This window comes from Terrapene carolina, unplaced genomic scaffold (assembly GCF_002925995.2).
Source record: "Terrapene carolina triunguis isolate 2854851 unplaced genomic scaffold, T_m_triunguis-2.0 Scaffold210, whole genome shotgun sequence".
Lineage (NCBI taxonomy): Eukaryota > Metazoa > Chordata > Testudines > Emydidae > Terrapene > Terrapene triunguis.
The window spans coordinates 50585623-50605902 of NW_020664561.1; the positions used below are offsets into that span (position 1 = coordinate 50585623).

Here is a 20280-nt window from a genome sequence, read left to right on the forward strand (position 1 = left end):
CTCCTGCCCCCACCTACGCTGCAAGCAATAAGACACTGAGAAGAAGACAAGACTCGAACAGAGGAGATTGGCTCAGATTTCAAGGGTAAAATCTGTATACTAAGGAGTGCAATATCTGGGGGGGGGGGCAGCGGGGGACTGCTTAATCTAGTTGTTTCCCAGTCTAATAGGGTTGAGAGTTTAGACTGCGTGCTTATATTTTATTTCTTTTGGTAACTAACTCTGACTTTTTGCCTATCACTTAATATCACTTAAAATCTACCTTTTATAGTCAATACATTTCTTTAATTGTTTATCTTTACCAGTGAGTTTGTATGAAGTGAGCAAATCTGCTCAGGTTTGACAAAGGCTGGTGTATGTCCACTTTCCACTGTTGAAGTGGTAAACCAATTAATACATTTGCACTGCCCATCTTGAGCAGTGCAAGACAGTATATTCCTGGGGTACAGTGCTGGGAGCTGGGGGGATTTGGCTGGTGCCTTATTTATGAGTGGCTCTGGGAGCATTCATGCAATCTAGTTGGGTGTGGGGCTCCACATGCTGTTGTGCTGAGTGATAGCAGCACCTGGAGGGGTTTGCTGTTGGTCACTAGCAAGGCATTGTGAGAGAGGGCCCAGGCTGGAGAGAGTTCAGGGGGCACAGCGGTCCCACAGTCCCAGGCTGCACCCCGGGGGGAATCCCATCACAGAGATACTGATTTTTCCACAAATGTTTCCCCCTCAGAAGCTATGATTTCAAATAATATAGTGTGTTTACTTCTCACTTCCAAGATCTAGTCTGCTGGCTAGGTTAAAAATCAAACTGTGGCCAAAAAGGTTACTGTACAAGTTGGTTTCACAACCAAGATAAAAGATGTGCTGGAATAAAAAAAAAAAGATTATGTATATACATATACAAACACACATGCACTATATGTTTCCGTAAGAATAAAAACATTCCTTACCAAGAACCACATCATGATGTGCCATACAGGTTATACAATCACATGATAAGAAATTAACATCATAGCAAGAAGTGAATGATACACACTGGACATACTAGAGGTCCATATAGAACTCTACTCTTCCACATGAATACAGTCTGACTCAGGGCAAACCGATAAAATTGCACACACACAGTTAACTCAATTAGCTGCTCTGCACAAGTTTTGCTTTCATATTATTAAAAATTTGCCATAGAGGCTGCTGCAGTAGGAATGTCCATGTTAAGCTTGAACTCACTGGCTTAGAGAAAGAGCAGCAGGATGAACACTGTGACACTGGAACCAGAGGGCCAAATTGAGCTCTGCTCTATGTAGGCAGCTTGATTCTATGTAGCACAAGCTCTCCTTGTTCCAGTCTCCTTCTCAATCCCAACCTCCTCTCCTAGCTCCTACTAATTCAAATCATATATCAAAATATGACTCCCGCGGTCCACCTCTTATCCCTCAAGATGTCTCCTTCACACCATCCCCTCCCACTTCTTTCTCTCCTCTCTCATCCCTCCCTATAGAATGCCAAACTTGGATCTGCACTTGCCCATCCAGCTGCCTTATCTTCCCCTGCAATTCCCTCTTGTTTTCCCGGTAATTAGCTATGTTTTCAGTTCTCAATAAAGCCAATAATTATAGCCTCATGGCCAAGTCTCTTCTTTATATTCATCCTCCTCAATTATACAGCTTCTGGCATGAAACACCTAATTGTCTCAACTAAGTCACACCACAGTATACAAGTGCACTTACCATAAGAGGCTAGTACATTGTTCAGCATGAAAGAGGTTAATTCCTTTACTATAATAAACCAAGCAACAGAGATTCACTGTTTCCCCCCACAGCATATTCATGTATCATTATTTAAAACCTCCTACACCCCACAGCAATAACTATTTTTAATGTTGAGAGATCAAAACAGCTTGAGCGAGTGAAAAATGCTTTTTCTTTCATTGGGAAGAGGTAGGGAATTTTATCTGATCAGATGAGTGAAAGAGGAAATTCAATCTCTACGTATTTTTGCTGCAAAATAAAAAAAATATTTCATATTAACAAATTGAATGTGGGCAGATATAAAAGACAATATTTTACCAAAAGGTATTTTCACCTCCTGCCACCCCAGACTCCATATAGACTTTACTATATGTATGGGCAATGATTCCTGTAGTGCAGAATTATCTACAGCTAATTCTATATCAAATATTGACTCGAATTGATATCAATACAGAAATCCACACACTTAAGCAATATTGTCTGTTGACTAATAAAACTCTGTATTTTCCGTAGGGCAGAAAGGAGTATATTATAAGGGCCAGGAGTGTATTATAACATGTAATACACCCTATGGCTCCACGTCTTCACTCTGGACAATGATTCCCAACACTTATTCAAATAATATCATACCAAGAACAGGCTCATACTGAACTGTGCAAGGAACTGATTCACATTTCATAACCAACAACACACCATTCACCTACTCCTCCACACTGAACTTCAGTTTGACTGTAATCTTGGTGTTATTATATCTGACTCTGAAATCTCCTCCTCCTTCAATTCTCCCATGTTTGCAAATCTGCCTATCACCATCGCTGCAGCATTGTCTGTGCATGACACTGCCTCATTCCACCTCTGCTGAAATCACTATCCACATCCTTAATCCCTCTCCTCTTGATTATTGCAACACCCTCATACCCTAATAATTATAGAATTATATTGTGCTGGATTGGTTCATGAACTGCAACTATATCACAAATTATCAGAGTACTCCAATAGGGAAAAATTTACATCTTTCACTACAGACAAGACAATACAAAACCATTCGGTTTCATATAACATCTTTCACATCAAGTATCTACTTTAAAAAAAACCACAGGTATATCAAAGACAATGGTCTACAGCGTTAACTGCTGTGACTCAGACACACAGAAAATGAAAAAATGCACAAAGATTAAGTACAAAAAAGGGACCAGAGAACTGACAATTACAGATCTGCACTGAAAGCTAATCTACACTGCATAAATTATGGTGACAGATTCCCTGCACTTTATCAGTCTGTACTGGCAACCAACTCAAATGGATGAGAAAAACTGTACTTACTGGAGAGAGACACCATATATAATTCTGCAGCCAGCATACAGAATGGTTGGTGACATAGTGTAAGCATTTTATTTAATTTCAACTGTTCCTTAGTCACAGAGGCATACACAAGGGGGAGGGCACAAGCAGGGGCACAGCCCGCCCCCAATAATGGGTGGGGTCACAAAGCTCCTCTGACCCCGAGGCTGCGGCAAGGTCACAGAGCTCCTCTGGCCCCGAGGCTGGGAGCTCACTGTCTCTTCCTGCCATGGCCAAGGGGCCAGAGGAGCTCGCTCTCTGTCAGTGTTGGCCACGGCCGCAGGCTGGAGAATCTTTCTGCCACCGCCAGAGCCCCAGGGCTGGAGAATCAATCTGTCCCTGCCACAGTCCTGGAGCTGGAGGAGCTGCCCCACCCCGCTTTTGCTAGAATGGCTATAACAGCCAAATGGCTCAGATCCCCATGGGTTCATTATAGTAAGGGTGTATTGTATTTCCTCATAACATCATGAGTTTAACGTGCCCCTCCAAAAGCGGGCAAATTTAAATTCCTGCCCACGCCCCTGCTTAGTCAGTAATTCCTTTCAAATAAAATCAAAAACTTCTCTAAGAAACCATTTTTCATGTTATCTAAATGGTTAAATATACGACTGGGAGTCAGAACTCATGGGTTCTCAAAGCAGCTCAGCTACTGTGTCAATATGTGTCCACAGTAAATCACTTAATCTTTGTGTCTCCGTTTACAACTCTGTAAAAGTGGTAATATTTATTGCACACTTAAAAGGTTTGTTCTGATTTAGAGAGATAAATTCCAGCAATATTCTCTATACTTAAAATGGGGGAATGCCTCTAGAACCACTAATATCCCTAGGACTGGAAGGAGTGTTTTAAATGCATCCACCATACTTACCTCACAGGGATGAACTGAAGCTTAATTAATGAATTTTTAAAATCAAATTGAGGTCCTCAGATGAAAGGCCCTTTAAGACGTGTCATGCATTGTTATCAGTCTTCATCATCTATTAGTAATCTAGTTTTCAAATTTAGATTTTTTTCCAGTGAATTCCACTCTCATTAGCTTGGGGAGGAGGAGATACATAAATACTAGAAATACATACTTAAATCCCTGTGCTTTTCTGCAAGAATAGATCCCTCTCTGTGTACTTCAGAGAAATACTTATGCCCATCAAAATCACGAACCCCAGAGCTCTATGCTTTGCACTTCGTCTCTTTAATAGCTGTAGAATACTTTACAAAGTGTTTACACTTGCAAATAGTCTGCTTCAATTGTGACAGGGCGTTTTACCCACTTAAGTGGCAGGGGGAAATCTCTCTCTTCAGGCCTCCATGGATATAAGCAGGGTTCTTAGGAAACCTACAGGCAAAAAATGAGTTTCGGGATTTACTGCCATCCCCATTTCTACTAATTTTTTCTTATTTATAGACCCTTAAAACCAGAGCTACTGAAGAGGAAGGAGGGAGGGAAATCATCTTCCTACCTTCATACCCTTAGGAACTTGCAATTTATTTAAGTAGTCTTTGCTCCAGAAAGTCTTCCTGGTAGATGTGTGAGGGAATATAGATTTCTGAAAGGCAACTGACTTGGTATGGCATGACATTTCAATTAAAAAACTAGAATGATACAAAATTAACATGGCAGACATGAAATGGATTAAAAACTGGCTCACTGACTACTCTCAAAATGTAACTATGCATAGGGAATCTTCATTGAAAGTGTGTTTCTAATAGAGTCCCTTGGGGATCAGTTCTTTACCCTGCACTTGAATATTTTCATCAGTGACCTGAAGAAAAACATAAAATCATCCCTGATAAAATTTGCAGATGATATAAATACTGTGGGACTGATGAATAATGAAGCAGACAAGTCTCTGATACAGAGTGATCTGTGTAACTTGGTAAGCTGGGCACAAGGAAATAATGTGTGTTTCAGTGTGGCGAAATGTGAACTCATACATCAAGGAACAAAGAATGCAGGCCATATTTACAGGATGGAAGATTCTATCCTGGGAAGCAGTGATTCTGAAAAGGACGTGGAGGTCATGGTGGATAATCAGCTAAACATGAGCTTCCAATGTGACCCCAAAAGGACCAATATGATCCTTAGATGGATAAACAGGGATATATCAAGTAGGAGTAAAGAAGTTATATTACTTCTGTATTTGGCACTTGTGTGACCACTGCTGGGATACTGTAGGATGCCCTCAGTTCAGGAAGGATGTTGATCAAATGGAATGGGTTCACAGAAGAGCCATGAGAATGATTAAAGGATTAGAAAACAAGTCTTATAATGAAAAACTCAAGGAGCTCAATCTAGTTATCTTATCCAAGAGAAGGTTCAGGGGTGACTTGATCACAGTCTGTAACTACCTACATGGGGAACAAAAATTTGATAATGGGCTCTTAAATCTTGTAGAAAAAGGTGTAAAATGATCCAATGGCTGGAATTTGAAGGTAGGCAAATTCAGACTTGAAATAAGGTACACATTAACAGTTATGGTAATTAATCACTAGAACAACTTATCAGGGGTTATGGTGGCGTCTCCATTCCCGGCAATTTTTAAGTCAAGACTGAATGTTTTTCTAAAATATATGCTCCAGTTCAAACAGGAATTAATTCAAGGAAGCCCTATGTTATGTTATACAGGAGGCTAGACTATATAATCATAGTGATCCCTTCTGGCCTTAGAATCTATGAGGCATGAATGAAGAATATATAGTATGCAAGATACCTTTCTCCTCTTATCCCTTTTTCTCTTAATTTTGACACAATATTATCTTTCCACCCCCTCACTCTGTATTTCCTGTCTCAATAGATAATTTAACACTGCAATGTGCCTGCATGTCAGCCAAAGTTCAGAGGAGAAATGGGAAAAGTCTAATGAGGAAGCAACAGCAGCTTCCTCACCCCAGTTTGATTGAAAAAAGCTTAAGAAGCAGCCAACTGCTCCCTGAAGAATGCAAACAGGCATATGGACCAGACTACATGGATCTAACAAACAAGTTTGGCACTCAGCAGTTAACAGAACTGAGGCAATATTCTACTACTGTTGTATAGCAAGCTTGAAACAACAGCCTTAAGCCATAATGTATTGGAGCTTCAGGGAGACAGGTTATGCTCAGATACTAGTCCAGTATAGTCTCAAGAGCAGAAGTCATAGGTCCCAATTTTCCCCTAGGCAAAGGGAGAGGTCAATATAATGGCAGATATTCCCTGCTCCAGAAGTTTCGAAACTGTGAGGCAAATTCTCCCTCTAGCATCATCCTCCACTCCATAGAATCCCATGAAAGCTTCTCCACTGAAGCTTTGTGGGGACTGAGGACCCATGCCATGGTGTCAAGAAGGAGAGGCTGATGGAGGGGAAAATTTGCATCCTCAGCATACTCGACTCCTTAGGGGTAAGGTATCAGCAACCAAGTTGTTTTTATAATGGGCACAGATACACTTAAAATGCTGCATTGGTACCGCTGCACCAATGCACCTGCATCACTGTAGCTCTTTAATGAAGACACTCCATGCCGACAGGAGAGAGCTCTCCCATCAGCATAGTTAAGCCACCTTCCCAAGAGGCAGTAGCTATGTTGATGGGAGAAGCCCTCCCACCAACACAGCTCTGTCTATACGGGGGTTAGGTCAGTATAACTCTGCCGCTTAAGGGTGTGGATTTTTCACACCCCGAGCGACATAATTACATTGATATAGATCTGTAGTGTAGACCAGACCAATGTTGTTTTAACTCAGTCTTGGTGCCTACAGCCTTCTCAAAGAGGGGATATTTAAAAAAAAATTGTTTTACACAAGTGCAGATAGCTTGCCCGATAATGAGGCTCCTCCAGCAAAAGCAATGACCATCTTCATGAGTGGTAAGTGAACCTTGGTCATGGGTTCTAACATGGCCACTGTCCATGCAACAGAAATCAAAATTAGACTTGATCTTGCTTTCTTCTTGCCCTCTTTTCGCTGCATCACAAGAGTCACACCAGCAAAATATTTTGAGGCACCTGATTATAGAATAAGTACCATTTCCTATGGTTTTAGGTGGCGCTCTCTTGGCCTTCATGGGATACAATAGGTTGGGAGAAGGGATGGTCCAATGATTAGGGCACTGGCCTGGGACTCAGGAGACCTGGGCTCAATTCCCCACTATGTTACAGACTTCCGGTGTGACCTTGGGCGACTCATGTAGCTTCCCTGTGCCTCAGTTCCCCATCTCTAAAATGGAGATAACAGCACTGCCCTACCTCAGAGGAGTTTTGGTAGGATAACAGTGTTGACAACATCAAAAGATTCAGACATCATGAGTCAGACCTTAAAAATCACAACACCTTTAAAAAAAAAAAAAAGATATATTGTGATTTGGTCTGTCTTTAGATTTTTGAACTCCCCCTGCCTTCCCCCAGTGTGTATGTGACAACATTGTTGCCAACACTCCCAAATTTATTAAGGTGATTTTGGCCTTGCTGCAGGAGCTCTCACCCCAAAATCTGCCCATCCTCCTGCCCAGCAATTGATTCTGGCCCACCAGCCCTGGTATCATTTCTGCCCCCAGTCACCACACATCAATTCTGCTCCCCTCAGATACAACAATAATGGGGGCCATCCACATAAGTACCTAAGATGGACAACCTGAAAGTCAACCTATAACTAATGGGCAGACTATAACTACTTGGGGCTTTTTACTTGACTACAGAAACAATTTTATGTGAACTGCCTGTTATCCTCAGCCATAATCAGTCCATCAGAGTTGAGCTTTTAAAAGCAACATTTCAATTCTAGTGGGTTGCCACTAGACAAGTCTTTACTATTTGCTTTCACCAGTGTAGACAGAGCTCATTTTGCAAGGCAACATGTGGCATATGCTGCAAGCTTTGACATGCCTACAGTAGGTTGTACAACTTTAGATAATTAGAAAGATCAGTAATTGTTCACTAGGCTTGGAACAAATTCAAAAGCTATCACTTTATCGTACCATACTAATTGACTTGTTAAATTCCAGAACTGGAAATTATTTTGTAATCAAAACAGGCTGTATTTTCAAAAATTAAGGACAGCATATGATTTATAATTTACCATACAGTATATTTTTAAAATATAAAGAAATATTTCCATTTCAGTTATGGTATATTCACCTCTGGAAGGATCCTCAGTCTGACAGAAGTAGTTAAAGTATACATTTCCCAGTACACTTTATTTATCTCTCACATTGTATTTTCTTCATTTAGTACATATTTGATCTAAAAGAAAGATGGACGTATCAAAAATATCTAAAGCTACACTGTGCTTTCAGATAATATGGCCCCTGCACTCTATGACATTAACATGTAAAATAAATGGAAAGAAATAAAAATATTAGCCAAAATGAGGGAGAAAATTGCAAAAACACGTTAGAAAAATCAGTTCATTTCAGTTCATTAAAAAGATAAGGCTCACCACACAGCACAGCTGGGGATTATGCATTACGAGATAGGGGAAGTGACCCGGGTCATATAAATATTATTAAAGAACTATTTAAAGTCTTGAGGACAAATATTTAAATAAAACTCTGTTAGAAACAGCAATATGTACTAGAGAGAGTATCTTTTGTATTTTTTTGTACAAGGAGGGCCCAATTCTGCCACTCTCTCATGCTGAAAAGGGCTTTACTCCTACAGTAGTGCCACTGACATCAACAATACTGCTCAGTATGAATAAGGATGGCAGAATCAGATACTTAGAGAATAAAATTATTTTTAGACCTTCTACTATGAAAGATATAGGTTACAAGATATTTAATGCTGTATATCGATCTTCCCTGTATATTGATCTTCCGGATCTTCCGAGGATGTGGGGGGAAGAGGAAGGGGAGGAAACTTATTCTAAACAAAGAAAGCAAACAAGATATACAAACTAAAAGCACCCTATTTGCCAGGTATATGTAATACAGTTGCATAAAAATTCCAATAAAAAAGTTCTCTAAAAATTCAATAGTTCACTTTAATTTCAGCTGTTTCCCCTCATTTTGTAATCTGCTCAATAAAATTGAGAGTATGTACTGTTTGCTAGGGGTGGTGGGGTGTGTTATACATACATATATGTTCAAAATGTACAATACATTACATTCTGGGATAGGTGGTTTTCTTGTATTTCTAATATTAATCTTAGTAGATGAGAAAAAAAATGTATATTATGCTCATCACCATTACATTGTAAAAACTCACAAAATTCAACAAGTGTTGTTACCTTTTTAAAAAAAATCTGGAATAGGAAAAACCCTAACACGTACGGACAAATGAAGACTCTTAATTTCCATCTGTCCCCATATTTTAAAAATATATTATGATTAAATATGCCAGGTTTAATTAAACCTTTCATATGTCTAATCATGAGTTTAATCTGATTACACCCCCAAACCCCACAAAAGTACCACTCTTCACAGTATATGTTCTCCCCCTCCACCTCGCCCCACATCAGCATGTATTGAGAAATTAACACCCCATTGTTCCCATGATGAGAAGATATAACGGACATTCAAGGGAATTCATGTATACAGCCCTAGACACTACTGGCTGGTAACCAATTAAAGGGCTAAATGAAGCTCAAGGCCATACTAAAGTTATTATAACAGTTTGGGTGCCATAATATTTTTTATAAAAAGAGATGCACCATTCCAGAACTATAAATTAGAATAAAAGGCTAATCTTAAATGTACTGTATGTTACAAATGCATAAAAAAATTACATAATAAATTTGGTATTCTGGTATTCCTGTATGTACTATCAGTGTTTTTTCTTAAAAATTTCTTACAGATCAAGAGCCAGAACAACTGTTACAGCTGCTAATTTGCTATAAACAAATATCTAAGGCAAAGGAGGTTTAGTGCTTCATTTCAGAAAGTTCTTGCTTAAATGCAGCTTTGACCTTTATCCAACACAACTCAAATGCACCATTTTAAGAACAACATTCTACATTATGAAAGGAGGAACATACAAAAGGGTAAATTATTTTTTGGTATATTAAAATGTCTGGTCCTTACAAATATATATGGGGTTCCCTCGCTCTCTCTTTCCTTCTCTGATTCAGTTAATAGAAAGGGAAGTTAATGAATGTGGCTGTGTGCGAGTGTGTTATACAAACATGCATGTTATTAAAAGTTTGGAGATTTGGCTCTGGTAGTTGACTACAGTATGTTTATATAAAAAAAAAGTTTTGTATCCATAAACCACACACAATGAATTCAGGAGAGAAAATATGAACCACTCTTTCTTCTGTTAATCCTTTATGACTTGATTCACCTGGCTTAATACAGCAATTCCCTATATACTTTCACCAAGTGGTAATAAGCTTCAGCTCAAAATCAACTGTAACAGCATGCAAATTGCTGACTGCCCCAAAATGGTCAATTTAAAACATTTGAATCTTAGTTACAACCTTCTTTTAAAAGGAGGCTGAAAGAAGGCACAGCATTTTTACCAAACAAAAATAGTCAGAAGCCACTAACAGTAAAGTTATAGCCTTTACCAGCATTTAAGCCTGACAGTAACAGAGAAAAAACAACCCAGTCTATGTCCTATTGTTACCTGCAATCAGAGTTGATATAGAAAGAAAAAGCATTTCAAAGATTCCTCTGAAAGAAATTCACATGCTTTGCCTACAATATGTCTATGAAAGTTCCTGGGTGCCTGTTTTATTCAATGAAGATTAACTACAGACGCATGCATTACAGGCTGCATGTATTCTGGAGAACAGAAGCTGAATGACAATTGTACAGGCACTGCATTGTACGTATTTCAGCTGCCCTCTGTTCTGTTCATTTCACACTTGCAGTAAGTATTATGAATGGATCTCAGCTTATTTTTCAGCGTTAAAAACATAGCCTCACACGCACTGCCTTGTAAAGACGAATAGATATCAAACAGATCTTACCATGTATGTGCCACTGTGAAGCGACGGCGTTGACGGATGCTTTTATTCACCAGCAACTTTCTGAAAAAGCATGGAGAGTTCCTTGGAGAGCTGCGAGGTGAAATTTTTGGAGACGTGGGTCTGTTCCCTGGCAGTTTGGGAAGCTCAAGTTCTAAATGCATTTGTTCTTTGAAAGTCTTTATGTAAATATCTGACTCTGGAGCAGCAAGTTCCCTAGAAGAATCTTTTGCTGTCATAGCTTGAATGTTGTGTTAGCTTTCACCATTCAGAAAAAATAACAAAAAACACATCACAGAGACATTGCTTCAGATTCAAACGCTGATAGATTGACAAAGCCTAGCCCAGTCATTCACAAGGCTGAGTCCCGAATGGAAAAGCTGCCTAAAACAACAGCAACCTAAATCGAAGAATGATAAGTCAGTGCTTTATCAGACAGAGCTTTATCAGCCCAGCTTTCTCTCTGAAAATGCGCCAAAGTGCTTTCTGTGTCAGTAGCCTCCTTGTGGATGTGGCTTGTCTGCAAGCTACACACTGACACTCACTGAATTCATTCAGCTGAACATACCAGCTCATGAAAAATTCATAAGAACTCCCTCCCGATCAAGCCTTTTAATAAAATACTTCATCAAGAAAAAAAATACTGGCTTTGTCTGCATATACTAAGAAATAAAGCTGTTTCCAAACATTACACAACAGTGTAACAGTATTCAGGCCCAACATAAAAATATCTTCATTCAGAATTATTTGTGTAACCCACACTGCAGTAGCTCCACCCATGACATGCTTATTGGCTCAATATTGTTTTGACAGCTGGACTCTATTCAGCCCTTCCTTATACTGTGTATGTGTCAGATTTTCATGACATTTTAAAGAGGGTTCTAACAGTTACAGTGGATCATGCTAATCTGCGTGCTCCCAAGCAGCCTCTATACACATCCTAAGGGTCCCTGATGATGACTTTTCTGAACCAACCCAATGCTAGCATGAGTGCATGATTTGCAAGAGGGAAAGGTGGGGAAGGGAAAAAATGCAAGTGTCAACCTAGCAGGGGAAAAAATGACAAAAGCTGCTAATTATTACCTGAAACTTTGGTAAAATCTTCAAGAATGTGCATCCTACAGTTGGAGTAGCATACTCTGGTGCAGTTCTCATTGCTATTATAATGGCTGAGTAGGAGCAAAACAAAAACCCTTATGGCAGTGTGAGCCCACATATCTGAAAGATAACTAAGAGCACTGGGATGGTCAGCAAAGGGTGACTGAAAGGAGATGGCTAATGCTGATGGTTGAGAAGTGTGTCAATTCCACTGGAGCAGGAGGAAATTAAAATAAAAGTTCAGATTTAAATTAAAAGTAAGAATGTTCTTTATGGATTTTTTTTTAAGATGAGCTAGTATTGTGAAATTTAATTATAGAATATAATCATAGAAATATAGGACTGGAAGGGACCTTGATAGGTCATCTAGTCCAGTCCCCTGCACTGAGACAGAACTAAGTATTATCTAGTCCAGTGGTTCTCAAACTTTAGCAAACCGATGACCCCCATTTGGATTTAAAATTTTGCGCGGACCCCACCAAGCTACCCACTCAGCCCAAGGCCCCATCCCACCTCTTCCCCGCCTCCTTCTGCCCCCTCCCCCGAGCACACCCGTCCCCACTCCCCTCCCACCCTCCCAGAGCCTCCTGCACGCCGCTGAACAGCTGTTCCATAGCATGCAGGAGGCACTGGGAGGGAGTGGGAGGAGTTGATTAGTGGGGCCAGCACCCCAGACATGACTGACCCCCTGGAGTACCCTTGAGGACCCACGGGGTCCACGGACCCCAGTTTGAAAAACCCTGATCTAGTCCATCCCTGAAAGGTGTTCGTCTAACCTGTTCTTAAAAACCTCCAATGACGGAAATTCCACAGCCTCCCTACGTAATTTGTTCCAGTGCTTAACTACCCTTGCAGTTAGCAAGTTTTTTCTAATATCTAACCTAAATCTCCCTTGCTGCAATTTAAACCCTTGTCCTGTTCTCAGTGGGAAAGAACAATTTATTCTCCTCCTCTTTATAACAACCTTTTATGTACCGGAAGACTGTCCTGTCCCCGCCTCTTTAGTCCTCTCTTCTCTGAACTAAACAAACACATTTTTTTCAATATTTCATTGTAGGTCATGTTATCTAGACCTTTAATCGTTTTTGTTGCTCTCCTCTGGACTCTCTCCAATTTCTCCACATCTTTCCCAAGTGTGGTGCCCACAACTGGACACAATACTCCAGCTGAGGCCTTATTAGTGCTGAATGGAGTGGAAGAATTATTTCTTGTAATCTCAGTTATTACTCTGGAAAGGTGGTAGGCAAAACGTGGGTGGGATGGTAGTACTATAATTTCTGGGCATTTTGGTTTGTCTTTGCTTTAGGTGTAGATAGGGCCAACTTTTACATATAAAAGGCAACAGAACCCAGGCAAGAAGTTTAGAGAGACGATTATCTTGTCTTCCTGTAAATTAGAGTTGTTGGTAGTTGGAATGGGATGCTAATGGCTGAGGAATAGCTAAGAACATCCTCCATATTTAAGCAGGAGAAGATGGCCCTTTAAATAGGAATAAAAAGTTATTTCCTAGATTGTGTGAAAAGTGAAGAAGGGAAAGATAGCCCGTATCAAGCCAGACCTACGAGGAAGTATTCTGGCCTCTCAATAGGAGTTGAATAAAGCTGCTAACATATCAATTACACAACACACCATCCTAACCTCAGGGTCTTACATAGCTCTTTTCATCTATAGAACTCAAAGCATTTTACAAAAGTGGGTAAGTCTTATTTAGCTTCATTTTTCTGATGGGGAAATTGAAACAGAGGTTAAGTGACTTGCCCAAGGTCTCACAGCAAGTCAATGGCCAGGTTGGGAGAAGGACCCAGGTCTCCCAACCTTCAGTCTATGCTCAATCCATTATATTACTGTTACCTGTTTGCCTTCATTACCATTTCTTGGCAATATTATCAATAACATTGCTTGGTTAATGCTTATGTAATGTTCACTGTGATGCGTACAGACCTAAGACCTTTTCTTCCAATATTAGCATGGTGGTTTAAGTTGGGGAAAAGTGTAACATGAAAAGTTATAAACTCAAAAGGGGGGGGGGGGAACCTCCAAAATCACTAAATCTCTCTCTTCAGTACAGTTCTCCTTCAGGCCTAAAAGCTGCTGGCAACGTCCACATAGTGGGAATGGGCCAGAAAGCAGAAATACAGTAGAGAGCTTACCTCAATTGCTGCTATTCTATATCCTTTTCCACCAGCACAAAGGTAGAAAAGACCTGTCAGCTCCCCTTCTAAAAGAGGGGATAATGAGATACTATGTTTCTAGACTCCACCCCAGTGGAATAAAGGGAAACATTTAATCCTTTCAGAACATCAGGTGTTAAATCGGCTGTTACATTACTCTTCACTTTGCCTGCATTGATAGATAAAAGACAAAAGAAAACCTAAGAATCATTCCAACAGATTAATAAAATTCATGCAAATGCTTAATCTGGAGTTCAAAGCAAAATTCAGGGATATTCTCTAACACATCATGAGGCAAAACAACCTATGGAGACAGTAACACTAAAACTCATTTATTTTAAAGAATATATGTTGCAGTTTGAAGAATTAATATTTCCGAACAAATGCAAAATCCTTTAATAAGAATATATAAAAGCAGGGAGAAAGAGTGGGGATTATACAGCGGCTCAGAACACACAGCAAGAAAACCATGCAGCACAGAACAGATAAATATAAGGAGGTTACTTACCTGTAACTGGAGGTTCTTCGAGATGTGTTGTCCTTATCTATATTCCACTGAGACTTTACTCATGAGCGCCATGCATCCGGAGCTGGACAATTTGGAAGTAGTAGCGTCCGTTGGTCTGTGCATGCACTCTTGCTTCGCCTCAAGGTTTTGTCTGAAGTGATGAAGGGTGGGGCAGACTGACTACTTCTCCAATCAAACAGATCCACAGCAGAGGGGAAGGAGGGCGGGAAGTGGAATACTGATAGGGACCACACATCTCAAAGAACCTACAGTTACAGGTAAGTAACCTCCTCTTCTTCTTAGAGTGATGGTCCCTATTGTATTCCACTGAGGGTGATTAACAAGCAGTACCTTGGATGGGACAGTTGAATGGAGAACAGTCGTGCCGAATGAGGCTTCCGTCACAGAGTCCTGCACCAAAACGTAGCTGTCCTACATATGTCTGAAAGTGGCACATTGTGGAGGGTGGCCATAGTCGATTCCTGGGCTCTTGTGGAATGGGCTCTCATCCCAAGAAGTGGAGGCAGTCCTGACAACTGATAGCGGAGCATAAAGCACCCCAAATTCCTCTTGGAAATCCTTTTTGTGGAGATCGCCTGCCCTTTAATCCTCTCAGCTATAGCATTAAACAGTCTAAGGGACTTCCTGATTGGTCTCATCCTCTGCAGGTAGAAGGCCAAGGTCCTGAGGATGTCAAGGGAGTGAAAGCGCTGTTCCTTTGATGAGTTGTGAAGCTTTGAAAAGAAAGCAGGTAAGTGCATAGGCTGGTTGAGATGAAACCAGGATACAATCTTTGGTAGAAACTTGGGGTGCAGGCACAGGGAGAGTTTGTCCTTATGGAATGTGGTGAAAGGGCCCCATCATGGCCCCAAGTTCACTTAGGCTTCTCGCTGAAGTAATAGCCATTAGGAAGGCAACATTCATGGAAAGGAGGGACATGAAGCCAGTGGCTCAAAGGGCGGTTTCATTAACACTGATAGAACAAAGTTGAGGTCCCATTGGGGGGTGATAGGTTGTATGGGTGAGGAAGTCCTGAGAAGATCTTTCCAAAACCTGGTAGTCAACAGATGTGTAAATACTGAGTGTCCTTCCACGGGAAGGTGGAAGGCGCTGATAGTTGCTATGTGGACCTTGAGATAATTGAGCGCGAGTCCCAATGTCTAAGGACAAGAGGTAGTCCAAAAGAAGGAGAATGTCCACTTCCTCTGGGAAAAGCTCTTTCTGATGGGCCCCAGAGGCAAAGCGTTTCCACTTGGCCTGATAGGAACACCTCATGAACTCTTTTCTGCTGCTGGAAAGGATGTCTTGTACTGCCCATGAACACTCCCATTCTAGAAAAGATGCCCATTCAAATACCAAGCTCAGTGGTGAAATGTTAGTGGATCGGGATGTCTGATACTGCCGTTGTGTTCTATGAACAGTTCTGGGAAAGCAGTTAGGGGAAGTAGAGGATGGGCTGACATGCTGAGAAGATTAGAAAACCAAACTGATGCAGCCAGAATGGGGCGATCAGAATGACTGTGGCCCTCTCCCACCTGATCTTGTAGAGGACTCATGAGAGGAGTGGAAGAGAGGGGAAGGTGTAGTTGATCTGGTCTGACACACACACCTCTTGAGCAGTATATGCTGCATTTGTTGTTGACACGGGAGGCAAAAAAAGTCCCTGGTCTAAGGCCTGGTCTACACTGAGTTTAGTTCGAATTTAGCAGCGTTAAATTGAATTAACCCTGCACCCATCCGCACAACGAAGCCATTTACTTCGACATAAAGGGCTCTTAAAATTGATTTCTGTACTCCTCCCCGATGAGGGGAGTAGCGCCGAAATCGACATTGCCATTTCGAATTAGGGTTAGTGTGGCCGCAATTCGACGGTATTGGCCTCCGGGAGCTATCCCACAGTGCACCATTGTGACCGCTCTGGACAGCAATCTGAACTCTGAAGACGTCAGCGTCATGAACCCTTCCCAGCCATCCCATGTTGATGTTGGTGAAACGTTCCTTGTGATCCACCAGTGCTTTCAGCACCATTGAAAAGTACTCCTTGTGGCTTATGTACTGGCTGCCCTGGTGCTCCGGTGCCAAGATAGGGATATGGGTTCCATCTATCACCCTACCACAGTTAGGGAATCCCATTGCAGCAAAGCCATCCACTATGACCTGCACATTTCCCAGAGTCACTACCTTTGGTAGCAGCAGCAGCAGCTCAGTGATTGCTTTGGCTACTTGCATCACAGCAGCCCCCATAGTAGATTTGCCCACTCCAAATTGATTCCCGACTAACCGGTAGCTGTCTGGCGTTGCAAGCTTCCACAGGGCTATCGCCACTCGCTTCTCAACTGTGAGGGCTGCTCTCATCTTGGTATTCTGGCGCTTCAGGGCAGGGGAAAGCAAGTCACAAAGTTCCATGAAAGTGCCCTTACGCATGCGAAAGTTTCGCAGCCACTGGGAATCGTCCCACACCTGCAACACTATGCAGACCCACCAGTGTGTGCTTGTTTCCCGGGCCCAAAATCGACGTTCCACAGCTAGAACCTGCCCCATTAACAGCATGATCTCCAAAGCACCGGGGCTCGCGGTTTGAGAGAATTCTGTGTCCATGTCCATGTCCTCATCACTCTCGTCACCGCGCTGCAGTCGCAGCCTCCTCCTCGCCTGGTTTTCCAGGTTCTGGTTCAGCATAAACTGCACGATAATGCGCGAGGTGTTTACAATGTTCATTACTGCTGTCTTGAGCTGAGCAGGCTCCATGCTATGGTATGGCGTCTGCACAGTTCACCCAGGAAAAAAGGTGCAAAACGGTTGTCTGACGTTGCTTTCACGGAGGGAGGGATGAGGCTGTACCCAGAACCACCAGCGACAATGTTTTTTACCCCATCAGGCATTGGGATCTCAACCCAGAATTCCAATGGGCGGGGGAAACTGCGGGAACTATGGGATAACTACCCACAGTGCAATGCTCCAGAAGTCGATGCTAGCCTCGGTACATGGACGCACACTGCCGAATTAATGTGCTTAGTGTGGCCACATGCACTCGACTTTATACAATCAGTTGCCAAAAATCGAATTCTGTAAATTCGGATTAATCCCGTGGTGTAGACATACCCTAAGTCCTGCATTGGGTGAAGATGTCATTTATTATGGAGTTGTGAAGCCCCCACTCGTGACTCGCCGGCAGCTAGGCTGCCGACAACAGGATCTTGTGGGCAATGCACCAGTCCCATAGACTGACCATTTCTGCACATAGAGCAGTCAACCTTGTTTGTTGATGTAATAAATGGTGGTGGTGTTGTCCGACATAAGAACATGATGGGAGCAAATGGAAGGTAGAAACACTTGATGTGCTCCGCGTACCGCCTGGAGTTCCAGAATGTTGATGTGCATCCTGGATTCCCGAGGGGTCCATGTCCCTTGCATCTTGTGGGCTCCCATGTGCTCTCCCCATCCTGTGAGGGATGCATCCGTGACAATCATCCTGTCCATGGAGGATGGGAGAAAGGGGATCCCTGTCCAGACCTGCCACAGGAGGGAAGAGAGCATGGGGTGCCGGGGAGGGGAATTGTCAGCATAAGGTCCATGGCATGTTGTGTAGGTGAGTACACGCTCTGGAGCCACATCTGTAGACAGCGAAGGTGGGGCAAGCAAAGGCAGTGACCTCTGTGCAGGCTGCCATGTGGCCAACGAGAGATAAGGAAGTCCTGACTGGGACAGACGAACTGTTGACCACCTGGGTGATGAGTTCCTGCAGAGTCTGGAACCTATCCCTTAATAAGTAAGCTTGTGACCGAGTTGATGGAGGCCCCTATGAAGTCTAGAAACTGTGTGAGAATCAAAGTTGATTTTTCAACATTAAAGCTGACTTCCAGGGATGAAAGGAGTCTGAGCAACATGGAAGTCAAGATTCAAGCTTCGTCTCTGGATTGTGCTGCTAGAAGCCAGTCACTGAGATAGGGGAAGTGACGGAGGTGGGCTTCTATGACAGAGAAAACTTTGGAGAAGTCCCAAGGAGCAGTAGTGAGTCCAAATGGTAGGACCCTGTACTGAAAATGCTGATGGCCCACAATGAACCCCAAGAATCTTCTGTGGGTTGGATGGATGTCTATGTAAAAATTGGTGTCCTGTATATTGAGAGCCATAAACCACATGTCTTTTTCTAGAGACAGTATGATCTGCTAAGGTGGCCATACAAAACTTGGGCTTGTGGATAAAGTGGTTGAGGCAATGGAGATCCAAGATTGGCCTCCACCCTCCCTTCTTCTTGGGTACAGGAAGTAAGTCAAATAGAGCCCTGTGCCCTGGTAGTTCAGAGGAACATGTTCTATAGCTCCCCTTTGCGGTAAGAAAGCTACTTCTAGGGCCAGGATATTATCATGAGAGTGGTCCCTGAAAAGGGATCAAGGCGGGGGACATGGATAGAGGTAGAGTGGGGAACTCTATTGTATAGCAATAGTGGATGACATACAGGACCCACTTGTCCATTGTTATTGCACTCCAGGCAGGTAAGGAGAGTGTTAGATGACCCCCAAAGGAGGTGGGTAGGTTGCATTTCCATGGTGGTTGACAGCACTCTAGCGGCACTCAAATATCGTTTCTGAGAGGTTTGAATGTGAGATGATGAAGATTGCGAAGGAAGACGCAGGGAGCCAGATCATTGGAGCTTATGAGTAGGTTCTTATGGCCTCTGGTGAAAGAACTGGGGAGTCCTGAATCTATGTAGGTGGCAGGTGGTAGAACTTCTGCTTGGGTGCAGGTGTATTGATACCCAGGATCGAAGTCTGACTCTGGAATCCTTGAAAGAGTGGAGGGAATTGTTGGTCTTCTGATTAAACAGGTGCGATTCATCAAAAGGAAGGTCCTCAATGGTATTCTGCACCTCTCTGGGGAAACCTGATGAGTGCAACCATAATTCCCTCTGTATGACAATGCATGTGGCCAAAGAGTGTGATGAGGTATTCGCAGCATCCACGGCTGAATGTAGCACCATTCTAGCCACCAACTTGTCTTCCTCCAGGATATACTGGAAACATATTCAATCTAGCTGAGGCAGCTTTTCAGTAAAGTCCTTCAATTTACCGTAGTTAAAGAAGTAATATTTGGCTAACAAGGCCTGATAGTTTGAAATTAGAGGCATGTTGAAGAGAAGACCTTGTGTCCCAAAACGTCTAAGCATCTGCCCTCCTTATCTGTCGGGTTAGTGCGCGGGTGTTGCTGCCTGGACTGTTCTCTGTTGCTGCTTGCACCACCAGGGAATTGGGGGGGCAGAGGTGAGAAAAGGAACTCTGATCACTTAGCTGGTACGTAGTCCCTCTTCTCTGCCTCCTTGGGGGTTGTGCTTGTTTGGACTGGTTGGAGAATGGCATCACTGATTGGTAGAGCAATGCTGCTCGGTACCAAGGAATAAAGGATGTCCAGGAGCTGGTACTGTTCGTCTTGTACTTCCTCCAGTGGAATATGAAGTTCATCCACCATCCTTTGCAGGAGTTCTTTAATTGCTGAAAGTCATCTGGAGGTGAGGAGGAGGCTGAAGTTACTGAAGCATCTGGAGAGG

General features: G+C 42.4%; 1 protein-coding gene across 2 annotated transcripts in view; it reads right to left on the reverse strand.

The window, feature by feature from the left end:
- LOC113404959 (cAMP-specific 3',5'-cyclic phosphodiesterase 4B) overlaps positions 1-20280 on the reverse strand; it is a 348028-nt gene that overhangs the window by 284245 nt on the left and 43503 nt on the right. Inside the window, exon 1 of one of the 2 annotated variants that reach the window (XM_026655436.1) lies at positions 10962-11343. The exons of the other annotated variant lie outside the window; for it this stretch is intronic. Coding sequence (XP_026511221.1) covers positions 10962-11197 — 236 coding nt within the window. The 5' untranslated portion in view covers positions 11198-11343. Of the gene's footprint in view, positions 1-10961; positions 11344-20280 lie in introns of those variants that run through there. 2 annotated transcript variants of the gene reach the window in all.